Consider the following 13400-nt stretch of genomic DNA (forward strand, 5'->3'; position numbering starts at 1 on the left):
AAATGAAAGAAAAGGACGGCAGGAAAAAGCGATCGAAATCGGCCACCACCGTCCAACAGTTTTCGTGGACTCGGCGGCGGCGGCGCACCGTTTAGTTTTATGGACGGATGACTTCGATGCTCGTTCGCAACGGCGACGAACCTTGTGTGTTGGTGTTCGCGCGTGGTGGTGGGAAAAATACAAAAAAAAGGATGAACGAAATTTTCACAAGGAGTGAACAAGAAAACTTCTTCACCCACCGCGCTCTGTACACCCGATGCACACGGCGGTTGTTGGGTGGGTACGGTCCGTCGAGCGAATGCGTCGCCCAGTCACTCGATCGTACGCTAGCCGGCAGGTGGCCGCTTGGTGTCTTCCACCGATCGAGCACGAAAGTTGGAGTTGTTGCTTTTTTAGATCACTTTCCTTCAGTTCGATTGATTTGGTGAATATTTTATTGTGTTTTTTTGGTGTGTGCAATTTTTGTTTAGTTTTTGTAATTGTCGATCGCCTGTTTTTTTTTTGTTGTCGATTTGGTTTGTCTTTTTAATTGTACCGTTGCCTTCCTCTTCCTCGATACTTGCGCTCGATACACATCGCGTCGCGTTCATGATCGATTTCAAATAATAAGCGCGTCAAACGGTTTTGTGCGTCAAACTAACTTGGTGATTCAATGATATGGCCTGTGAGTGATGTTCGCGTTTCGTGAGTCGTGAACGGCGGCCCCCGGGGTAGAGTGTAGTGTATTCGCCCAATCCCTCCCCCCCAAACGAAGGGCAGAACGGTGGAATGATGTGCTCACGTCAATCAGCGTCGAGCGTCTTTGCGATCGTGCTTTCTATGCCCTACACTCGATAGAACGAGAGAGCCAGCGGCACGGCAGCGACGGCGTGCGGTGGTACACTACACTTGGGAGATAGTTAATTAATTGAAATGACTTAACCCGATCACGGAGTATCGTATCCTTCCTTTCCTGGGTCGATGTGCTGCCCGCATTGTGACGTAGATTTTTGTAAAGGGTGAAGTGAATAAGAGCAGAGGATACGCTTTTTGAACGCCCACCAAGTGTTGATAAGTGTTTTTGAAAGTGGCAAACCGATCGGCAAAAGATTAAATCGACCCTTTTTGTTAGTGCGCTCGCAAAGTGTGATGATCGCTACACAAACACACACACATACAACTGCTGAAAGATTTACGTAAATTGAACGATCGGTTGGTGGGTCCAGTGTGAAGTAGTGCGATCCTTTGTTTGGTTCCCTTTTTTTGTGCTTATCTGTCTTTAATTCTTGGGTGTTACAATAAACACCTCCTCCCTGGATTTTGTAACATTCAATCTAGTGATTACCATAATCGTTGACCATCGGAAGCGTGTATTGCAAGCAGTTACGAAATAGTAACAAAAAAAAGGATTTCACAAAAAGAAACACACAGACACACACCGAGTCGTGCAAAATGTCGAACAACGTCAGCAACGAAACCATTCCGGAAGAGCCCACCACACCAGAGCCGGAGCCGCCAGTCGATGAGAATGCGGAAGAAAAGGTACGTGAAGGATGTTACTCAGGCATGGACAATAAATACACCGACCGCGTGACCGACTCGACCCGCCCGACCGAGCCTTACAGTGGTAGATTGTTTTCGACTTTCGGTAAAGGATTTTGTGGAGCATGTGTCAAGGAAAATCGGCACAACAATCAGTCCACCTTAGGGTGCAATTATCAGCCGCTCGGACGTTGGACTGATATAATTGATGTGTTATGGTTATGTTTGTAGTATAACAAGCAGTGTAAAAAATGCTTTTTTTTATAGAATAACACTTGACACATAGGAAGGTTCGTCGTTTTTTTTTGCATTGAAGTCTTTCGAAGCGTTATCTATTGCCGTATTAACCCATAACCTATAGTTGCTAGACTTCCAATATACTGAAGATATGAACAGGTTTTTGTATACGATCATCTCTCAGTTTACGCTTTCTTAGGCTTCTTAGGCAGAAGATTATCCCCATTAAGCGTTAATTTATAGCGCGTAAAACGTCAAACGCTGCTTAATCGGAATTGATATTCCACAAGACTTTGCACATGTCAACACTAACCTCCGTGCTGCAAAGTCCGCTTGAATCCTGCCCGCTTATTTGATTTGGTTTCTAGTCTGCACAAACCATTAAACCATAAATCACCATGCGCATAGGATGTGTCGCACAGATAAAAAAAAGTGTCGCTGTTATACCGCACCAGTGTGTGTCCTTCGCGGGGTGAAGGACTGCCGCTTTGGCAAGTTAGGTCAAGTTTACCGCGGGTAAGTACTGTCGCGAGCGCGCGCGCGCGCGCGATGCTACTTTATGGCATAAAATGCAATTATTTTGCAACCCCCCCCCCCCATCATTTCAATGCGGCACCAAATGGTAAATACATAGACGGACTGATGCAGCCATACCTTGCGTACTGAGATTAGCATATTTCAATCCGACACGATACTGGGTCGCTTGGAAGAAGATCTGCGCAGCATGATGATCAAGCGATCGCGGATTTACACGATAATTGCATTAGTTTGGGTTCGATAAGCGCAATGCGAACGTATTAACGATAAGTTTTAACACCCATTCGCATAAAATTGGTTGACGATAAATAGCGATGGCGGGCAAGTGTCGTTTCCTTTCAACTAAAATAGAAAGATTTAACTAATGCACACACACAGAGTCCGTTTAACGGGCTATTTGGTGTCTATTTGCTCACCAATGTACGCATTATCCCGCAACAAAGAGCGCCCGTTAACACTTTTGTAATGGATCATTTAAAAGAGTGGAGCGAAAAGCGCTCTAAACAAAGCGGAGAAAGAAGCGAAAGCACAGCAGGAGAACAGAACAAAAGCGTAACGAATTGCCCATTATATAATCACCACGTTGGTGCGCGCGCGTGTGTGTGTGTGCATGAGCGTAATCAGTGTCATGAAAAGCATTTATACGCAATCATTAGCAGTGCTTTGGTCGTTTGAGAAATTTCAACGATTCTAGCAAGTGCCGCACCATTTGCTCGCCACCGTGCTAAATGGCTTAGAACAGGTGAGCGAGAAAAGTAGAAATAAAGACGTAACACGGTGCTGTTTGCTGCTACTGCTGCCGCTCATTAGGAGCAGTTAGTGCAATTGAGTGAGTGTAAAACGCAAGAAAAAAAGAAGGCTTAGCTGTTGTTGAAGAATTTAAACGGCAAAGCTATGTGCAGGTGTGTGCTAGTAGTGCTACTATTAAGCAGAAATACCTGGCCAACAAGAACTGACTCCACCCAAGCTCAATTATGAGCTGAATATAGCGTGTGCAACGCGTAATCGATTGTGCTTGAAAGGATTCTAAAGGCATTATTATAAGCAAAAAAAAAAAACAAAAAAAAACTGGGAGAGCCTCGGTCAAACGGTTCCAGCTGATCTGGTCCGGGGCACGTGTCCCTTCACCGCGAAAGGACAGGGAGATCGTGCATTCTTAGCATTCTGGAAAGCTTCCCGGACACAAATAACAGAGCACGTGTAGCTAGCACCCACTGACCTGCTCGGTGCAGGTGTTGCGTCCCCATCTGTGGACACCCATTCGGCACCCAGTCTATTTCTGCCTTGCTGCAATGGGGTAAAATATGCAGCGGGATTCTTGGGCCGCTTGTGAGAAACCAGGCACAATTAGTGGCACATCATGTGTGTCTAATAGCACAACAGCAAACGTCGATCAGGAAGACCGGTCAATTTTGTGTCACAAACCGTTCGCCGATTCATTCGCTTCAAAAGATAACCGCGTACCAAAAGAAACAGAACCTTTTCTGCAATGGCCTTGGAAAGGCTTGGGAAGGCAAAGAATCCAATTTAGAAGGTCGAACCATGAATGTTTTAAGCAATAACAGGGGGGGGGGCAATTCCAGATACGAGACTGAAATTAGATAAAAAATGGGAATCAAGTTTTACTGCCCTCGCAAGAACCACAGTTTTGCTCGTTTAATACACACAATCTTTGTTTTAATGTGCGAAGGATGTTAAGTGCCTGCTGCGTGCTGAGTCGCATGATGGACGAGATGTCTCATTACAGGGCTTTAGAACGCGTTAGAAACTTTTTGGGCGTACACAAGTTCGCCCGCAAAACGTCAAGAATGCGGCCGTTTAATGGTTAGCGTTGTCAGCCTTCTTCTTCACCATCGCCATCATCAGGCCATCCTTCATTTATTTCTTCTCGTGTGTGTTTAAACGTGAATCTGAACGCTCTAATTTTAAAGCAGCTTCGGTTGAAGAAAAAACAACCTAAAACACCATTCTAAGAACATGTTGCTTGCCACAAGCTCACTCTTGTTCTAGCGTTAGTCCAACCGGCACAAAGTAATCAACAGTAAAACGGCGGGTTACGTGGTTAAGAACAAATTAAAGAGAGAACCAAAAAAGTTCTACCACAAAGCTTCCTTTCACTTTTAAACCAGGTCTTTGGGCGAGTTGCTGTAAGTCGGGGCAGTTAGCAACAGTCGCCCTTAGAACACAGAAAGCGTCCTAACACGTCCCGCACACGCTGGTCCTCTGTTCGCAGGTTCTAATTATGCTGGCTGGGATTTAAAAAAACGCGTGTTGAGATATCAACTGATCATCACGGTGTAATACACAATGTTGGAAGATTGATGAACCCGCGCATATGCCCAAGCGACTGACCTTGAATATTCTCCAAAAGATTAGATTTGTTTTTAGTCCAAATGGTAATGGGTTTTGGAGTGGCATAAAAACAAACCAATATTTTAGAAGGGGCACGACCCACACTCCGACACTGGTAGTAAATGCACTCCCAACGTCCAGACTGCAAAATTCAACACCTAGATGTTAATAAATGAAAGAAGAAGTTTTTGGTGATGCATTTTTGGCAAGTTTTGGCATGAACGAGGTGTGATAGTGTTATGAATAAATGTTTGTTTTTGCAGCGAAATGATCGCATCTTAATAACTTTATGAGCGTTAAGCACTGTTAAGATCAACTCAATCATCACACGTGTCAAAAGCTCGCTGCTAAAAGCTTCAATTATGCTATTTTGCTGCTGTGTCTTCACAGCTCCATTATCACATTGCCCAATCACAATAATGCACTTGCTGTCAAAGGCGGCTGCTCTGCGAAAAGTTTTGACGTCAGTATGCGGCAGAATGCCGTTTTAGGACCTTCATGCCTTTAGTCTAGCTGTGTACCAAAATCCAAGACACTACGACACGGCAAAATCAAAAGATAAACGCTCTCTTCATGAGGGCGGTTAACCGCTTTCGACAACCCGGTACACAGTCTATCAAGCGTTACAACAAAGCCTCATTGCCCTCGCACAAGAATGTTGGCCAAAAAGTGTGGGTTTCAATACAAGAAAAGCGGCTTGACGTCACGCGGCCAAACTTTCTCAGCATTTAGTACCGAGAGTCCCAAAACTCGGTTCAACATTTTGAATCACGAAGGGCGTGGAGAATGTTTGAAGTTCATCAATTATGTTACTCCAGCGGGTGGGGAGAGGGGGTGATTGTACTGCCGGGGGGAGCTGTCAGTCAGAGCCCACAGCCAACGCTTACAACTGGGCTGGGAAGGGATTGTGCCGACAAGCCAGAAATCAATTAACCCATGTTCTCCCTGTCCCAGACTATCCGGGTGTCTCGGGTCGCCGCGGGTTTAAGTACCTTTTGGCAGCGATCCAAGATACCGGGAGTCTTCGGACAAACTGACCACCATCGGCGAGTTGTAAAGAGAGTACTGAGAAACCAAACCAAGTGGGTGGGGAAAGATCAGGTTCCGGGGGTGATGGCGATATAACGACACTGCTCTCGATCGTCCGATAATCCCTCGAAACACCAGTAACAGCAGAAATTTAGCAGAAACAAGCCCAGGGGCCTACTGAGATGATCGTTCTGGATTAGAGGATATTTTCACCTCGCGAAAGCGAACGGACTGTATCCTTAGTAACCGGGGCGGTTTTTATGGCGATCCTTAACGAAACGGCATGACACGGTACTTTGGATTATGTTTCCGTTCTTGTCATTTCGGGTGTGTGTGTGTGTGTCATGCCAAATTTGGAACTGAGCTTATCTTCGATCAATACCAATTCCGAGCCGAACCGAGCCACGCTGCGTAAACACATTAACGTTGTGGATTGCGTCTAATGATCTACGCGCACCTCCACGCTTCTCATCGATTGTTTCGATCAGTTCTCGTGCGTGAAATCGAGCGGGTAAATTGATTGGTCGCGCATACTTTACCCACGTGCGGTATGTGCACGTGGAGCGGGGAGCGCCAGCACAGAACGCGGTCGCGTTTTGCGTGATGGCATGTAAAAAAACACCATCCGATCATCTTTATTTGATTTTCAGCACAACAGACGCATAGGACTGCTTGGTTAGTACATCATTAAGCTTCACACTTTACGTCTTCAACAAAAAAAAGCATCACATCACGTCTGGCAGACAGGCAATTGCCCTCGAAGGACATATCGTGGCTTTTGTTCCTCACGGTGACAGAAATTGGCTGCGTTGTAAGAGATGAGTCGATAGCACAAACAACCCTCTCCCCAAAAAGAAGACTCGCGTCGACCAGCTTCGACAGATGGAGCGCGGCGTTATGTAAATAACCCATCAACGCTGCGGCGTCCACAACAACGGGCACCCATAAGTCTACGCGCACAAATTAAACACTAACCTAGCGTAAAATTAAACAGCAGAAGATGCCGGTTTCTCGCAGTTCCGGCACACAATTCCGGCAACACAATCGTGAACGGTACACTCAACACCTCAACCATAGACCGTATACCGCTCGTTTACCAACCTGGGTAGTGCGGTAGCGCGGTCAAACAATGCACCATCATCAACACCATCATCACAATTCGATCGAACTCTCCACTACTGTCTGTGCTGTGCGGAACTGCTGTGACCCGGGGAGGCTGCGGCTTTAATGGCTTCATATTCCTATTATGTGTAGGATTGAACGGAAGCAAATTAGGTGCCACATGCCATTTCTGGGGAGGGGGTGATAAAAGGCTCAGACCCAAATAAATCATTAATTTGTGATGAGCTCTAGAGGCTCTAGCTGGTTTGTATACTGGTTTGGGAGGGGTGGGTTGTTTATGAATCCGTGAGAAATATCCATTCCTGGCCGGAGCTGGCCGAGATGGCCTTTCTAGGGAAGAGATAAAATACTTGAATCATTTAAAATACAAGCATTATTTATCAAGATCTTGAAGTTAAAACCGATTTAAAGTACCAAACATAGAACTATTTCCTAGTCGATGCAAATTACCTTACATAGACCAGTCCGAAACCATCAGAGCTCGAGCTGTGATCGTTCCGTGATTATGCTTGCTATCCATTCTGTCATCAAAAGAACAACTGCAAATTAAGCATTTAAGCTGGGAGGAAGTGTACGCTTAGAAATTAAAGCGATTTTGAAGTTACAATCAACATCCAACCCTCCCCAACTCGCACCACCCATCGTCCAATACGATCCGAGTTGAAGTGTTTGCTCTAAAGCATTACATTCAAATATCACTTTGAGGCTTACCCAAAACAGCTGTTTCTTTTGACGGAAGCGATACGGGGGAAGCGAAAAAAACCCACAAGCCCCTTCGTAATCCTCAAGTGTCAAGCATGATCTAGCGATTCCACCGTTTTGTTTGCTGGCTGGCTCAGTGACCTTCGCATTCCCGTGCAGAAAGAGGTACATTTTGTCGTAAAAAACACTACAAACCACCATCGCTCGGCTCGGTTGAACAAAATGCTGTGTACATTCGTACGCAAAATGTCAATATTTGGCTGAATTGGCGGTTCATTGTGCTGCCATTTAGACTACCGATTTGCTGCCGGTAAATATCAATTAAACGTCCAACGGTATTGAGCTCAGCCTTATTTGCGCACGCACGTTTGTTACGAGGATGCACACCGTTAATTTCATAATTTTTAGCAATGCTCGAAAAGTTACTAAAAATACATCTACAAGCCCGCACGATTTATGTGACACATTTCCATGTCCGATTTACCGGCCGGTTCAACACACACACACACACACACACACACACACACAAACCCACTCACAAAGTGGGCATAATATTTCCATTATCTTTTGCGCACCGTATCATCCCATCCAACCTTCCGAATGTCGCCTTTAACCGTGTTGTGACATTCAGCTACAACAGCGAAAACGAGCCTTCTTCCCGAGCCGAAAACACGCATAAGCAGTTCAGCAGCTACTTGGGCTGTTGCATAAAACCTCATCCCCTGGTCGTTGCAGAGCCCCATTTGCACACTTAACGACCGGGAGAACCGAGGGTGCCGAGTAGTGGAAGACACACACACACAGCGAGAGGCGGAGGTCACCCATGTTACGTCATGGGACGTCTCGTATATTCATGGAGTGGTGGAGCACAGATGGTTGCTTCAGCGGGTGTGATAATGCTCCCGGTGCTAATGTAGATCGAACAAATATGGGGGGCTGGCTCTCTCTCTTTCTGGACCCACTTTTGCATGCTCCAGTTACAACCAAGGAGTTGGTATTATAAACACACATTGGTGAGCGTAGCATCACAAACCACCCTTGAACTTGACACGGTAGCGCGGTAGGCGAATGTGGAAATTAAATTACCGTGCGCTGGGGTACGGTCGTGCCCGGCTGTCGTAGCCTCGATCGCAGTTAAATGCTGCGTCGTGTTTTTCCATGCCTTCTTCCCATTTCACCTTCCCAATTTCCCATTCATCAGCGCGTTTAGATAACTGAATATTTATTTTAGTGTTTGCTTTTGGAGGAAACCCCACAACACGATGATCTACAAGTGTTTCAGGACAGGTTACGGGTACCCTCGACTGGAAGATCGTTTGCTTGATCGTGCGATCGCACATTGAATTCTCGACGCTGTTTTATTGATGTTTTACTGCACAACCAACCCCGGAAGTGGCATGCGGGCGAACCATCTTAATCAATATCGCCTGCCACGTGGAGTGGCACATCATCGGCGCGAATGGTTTTTCAATTAAAATGCACTCCTTCGCCTACACCACACTCATATGCAGGAGATGCATGCTCGATGGGGCACGTGTTTTTAATCGTTCTGATGCGACGAATAAAGCGCTTTAGCGAATGGAGTTTAATTTCGGTATGAGGAGGCGGGTGGTTCAGAGTTCGATCACAGGCAGACAGGCAGGCAGGCAGGCAGGTAGGCAAGTAATTAGAGCCGGAGACAACCCGTTGCCCCTTGCGTCGACGTTAGTTCGCATGCCTCAATCATGGTGGTGAATTAAAGATGATTAATTTATGGTACCTGCCTGGCATTCGGCGAAACACTGAAAGGCGCTGAAGCGAACGGCGATAAATTCATGAAGAGAATGGCCACTTCAACTGTTACAGTTAGCTTGGGTTGTGAGCGCGTTTTAAAAATACCGTGCGCTTTAACGGAGTGGTACGTACGCGTCGCATAATTTTGCATAATAAAGCACCAACGTCAGGCAGATCTCATTCTAGGAAGTACTTCTCAATTGTGATCGATCCACTCGTAATACAGCTAAATCTGCGCTTAAAAGCCTAGGCTGCTGTACTCACTCTACCTTAAAATTGTTGAATTAGGCGTTTTGTTGAACCCACAGCAGAAGGATCCGTTATCTGGCAACAACACAACACCTCATCCGCGGGCCGGCGGCCTGCTAATGATGCTTGAGGCAGTCTGACAGATCTATGTTCCTGCCGGTGCTTGACACAACATCTCCAAAGCGCGCTACCTGACATGAATTCAATACAATACAAAGATCTTCCACCTCGCCTAGGGGGCGCATCTTCAAGGTTACAATAGGGGAGGCTTAATGTTGGATGAAGAGTAAAGGTAACAAAAACATGAACTCTCTGCGATGCTTGATACCGACTCGGCGATGTCAGTGTCAATCAAACGGGGAGGAATCTCGGTTGCTGTTGAGTGATGAAGGAAAGGGGAGGATGTTCAACGACGCTAACACTGACGCGGACTTCTGGCGTGAGCTGACCAGGTGGAATAACCGGAACAAACAAACGGTCAAACAAAGAGACGATCAGCCTCAATAGCCTCAGGGCGTCAGTCTGAGCCCTTACAGATCTTTCAAGCAAGATCAAACTTGACTCACGATCTGTTCTTTCAGCATAAAAAGCTTCTCTTTTAGACATGGAAATTATCTCCATCTCCTTGCCTTAGGGTGGGCTAATTTTCTTTCAATATTTTAACACAATAAAATATAGCATTTATTTGTACAAAGAAAAAAATGGGAGAGCGGACAAAGACAGCGATTAGAAACGGGCGTAATTAAAAGTATGATCTCATTCTTTACCCTCAGGGGGATGTATCTGATCAGCCTGCCGTGTGCTCTGGTTAGAGGATTGCTTCCCCTCAGCTCAGCATACATGCACATGAGTAGAGTACAAGCAGGTTACGATACGATAACGAGCACTCGACACCCGGATACGAAACGACCTCGCCAAAGGTTCAACGAAACCGTGAAGTCTCGTGCTGAAGCGCGAATGATGAACCGAGGTGATGAAGCTACAAAAAGTCTAATCCACCACCATCTGGGCGTCGGAGCAAATGTGCATTCTTTGCCGAGAAGACCTTTTTTCCTAGGCCGGAATTATCTGTTCTTATACAGAAAAAGGCGGGCTTTTTCAGTATAAGTACGCGAACAGGATCCAATATATCATCGGTTTTGCTACGCTGAAGAAGTCTCAATTCTGATTGTTTTGCTACACAACTCTCGCGTGATGTGTAATTTGTGTGTCGTGGCTATTTTTTTGTATCATTCGTTCCGTCTTCCAGCTCGTTAAACGCTGTTTTTTTTGTTGCTGTAACAGCTCTTCAGGTAAGATCAGGTCATTTTTCTCCACCCTTTTGGAGGCATCGTCCTCGCGAAGGAACCATTTATAGTGATTACATAATTCGAAAAAAGGCACGTACCAGCCCCCTTTTCAAGAATTGAACATCCATTAGCTTCTGCTTGGTTGGATAGAATTGGAAAGAATTTGGAAACATTTTTTGCTTATCTATTTGAACCAATTTGATCGAACCTGTCGAATGCCTGAATGGTGCCGGGAAATGATAATTGTACAAGCGTGTGTCCCTATTTTTAGCACCGTCTTACCACCGAATTGTCCATCGATGGTCGGTGAACTTTTTCCACTTCGACTGCCAAGGTTTCCGATTGGAATTGTTGTGCTGTACAACTTGTAAGGAAATTTGCTTCGTCACGTGCCACAGCGGGTAGGTCCGGGATGCGTGCGATGAGTGTGATTGGATTAATGTTGATTCGCTGCGGCACGAACGTTCTGTGTCGAACACGTAGTTCCGGTTATATAATGAAAGGAATTAAAATGACCAAACGAAGAGATTTAATCAGTTTTCGATTATTTTGTTACTTAACATTCAACTACAAAAATGATCATTAAGGACATAGTGAGAAGAACTTCCAAGAATTCATTGCTAGTGAGAAGCTCTGTGAGCGATGCTTCCCCTGCTCACTATAGGCAAGCAACAGCTGATCAGATCCGGGCCTCGCATTGCAAGAGAGTTTCATCTCATTTTGAGAGCAATCGCCGCTCACCGAGTGCGGTTGAGGTTCGCTCTCGCAGCATCCGCACTAGGTCACGCAGAGAGCTGATCTCTTCGCACGGCTCACTCTCACACGGCTGTGCCGTGCCTCCGTGAGATCAAAGGCACCACCACAGAGAACGAGAGCGAGAGAGTGTGGTTTGCAAATTTTATGTAATTCCCATATAACTCTACCGCCAGCAGCGGGCCGACTGTCAGTTTATGCACAGCCTTTGCGGAGTGTGCCGACACACCAGGCAGCAGTAGTGGAGAGTACAGTGAGTGCGCCGCGGAGTGTGATTAAAGTTGTGGTGGGATCCGCTAGCCATCCAAAAAAAAGAGGTGGGACAACCGATTGATCGTGTTTGCGTGCCCCGCACCACCAGAGCTTCCCGGGAGGGACAACCCAACACAAACACTCCAGCATCCATATCCCAAACCCCCCTTTGGGCCGGTTGGGGTTTGTTGCGCAAGATCAAGCCCGGGGTTTTGCCCGCACTCCTCCGCACGCCACAGGCTCGTTAACGCTCCGTACCAGCTCCGCCAGCTTGGAAACTGCATCCAAAAGTGGTGGTTGCGTTGTGGTGCAGTTTTTGAAGTTCAGTTTTATCACACAGCCGAAGTGTACCGGCAGAAGTAAGACCCCGTGCCACGAGAGACTTACACAGTGTGCAGTGTGTGCGTCCCAAATCGTTTGTTGGAGTGCTTTGCGTGTGGAGGTCCTTGTAAAATAGTGCGACGGCAGGAAGTGCGCGGTTCGTTGCGCAATCCCGACGCGACAGAGACACTTTCAAGGACCCCGCATCGGGTGTGTGATGTAATCCTGCCAAGAACTCACCGACTTTCTTTAACCTTCCTTTCGCGGGTGGCCGTTTTATCCCGACTCACACACGCATGATTCATTGGCCGACCGCAGCACGAGACGAGTCGTGCGGTTTACGGTGAAGCTGAACTGGCTGGGCACAGGGTAAATGTCAATCAATTCCGCATATGTGTGTGTAACCCATTTCCCGCGTCGCAAAGTATTGGCAGCGTGTTTGCAGTTAAATAACCTCGTACCTCGCTTGCGTATGTTTCGAGTGAGCTGGGAAGAAACTTAAACTTAAACTCACGGGCTGCGCCAACCATACGCGCGTGCAGCAGAGTCAACGATTGGCAAATGCGGTACGGTGCCGCGGTATTGCAAGCAACGTTCGTGTTGGTGAAAAATGCATAAAAACACACAGTGACATCGAATCGAGAGAGATAAAGAGAGAGAGAGAGAGAATATGCCAAAGTGTGTGAAAGTGTGTATTGCACAGTAGGCAGTGGGAAAAGAAGTGCAAAACCCCAAACAAACATTGCAGCCTGTCATAAGCCGAAATAATCGAGTGTGCATTGAAAAGGCTACAACCGAAGTGATCCAAAACAAACGATCAAGGAAGAAGCTTCTTCTTCTGCTGCTGCTGCTGGTGATAAACTTTATGCTTTGCGTGATTTCGACGGAAGATAGATAACACACAAAGAAAGCTACAGAGCTGTGTATACTAGTGTTTTTGTGTGTGCGTGCGGGTCTGAAAAAAGGTTCAATTTAGACGAACAGCAAGCCCACCCATCAACACACGATGAGCTTTAACACCTTCATGCAGGTAAATATCCCGTTGTGACCGTTGAGCGAGCCGGTGTCTCGGTGTGATGTAAGACGTGCAGGGCGCACCACAAAATTAAGATATTAGCAGCCAGAGTAAGGGGAGGATAAACCGTGGCGGGTGGCGCCTACAGTTATGATTTAAAGTTGAGGCCAGTTTTTTCTCCAGCAGCGCGGCCCTGTGGCGCGCGCATGAGCGTGACCTTTTTGGCTGCGGCGTGGTCTCTTAAGCGC

At 46.5% G+C, this 13400-nt stretch overlaps 1 protein-coding gene across 2 annotated transcripts in view; it reads left to right on the plus strand.

The window, feature by feature from the left end:
* Positions 1-355: 355 nt before the first annotated feature.
* LOC120894384 overlaps positions 356-13400 on the plus strand; it is a 35436-nt gene continuing 22391 nt past the window's right edge. The window contains exon 1 of one of the 2 annotated variants that reach the window (XM_040296915.1): positions 356-1521. In XM_040296915.1, the coding sequence (XP_040152849.1) occupies positions 1432-1521 (90 nt within the window). In that variant the 5' untranslated portion in view covers positions 356-1431. Of the gene's footprint in view, positions 1522-11768; positions 13168-13400 lie in introns of those variants that run through there. The other variant, XM_040296917.1, reaches the window with a different exon arrangement.

This window comes from Anopheles arabiensis, chromosome 2 (genome assembly GCF_016920715.1).
Source record: "Anopheles arabiensis isolate DONGOLA chromosome 2, AaraD3, whole genome shotgun sequence".
Classification (NCBI taxonomy): domain Eukaryota; kingdom Metazoa; phylum Arthropoda; class Insecta; order Diptera; family Culicidae; genus Anopheles; species Anopheles arabiensis.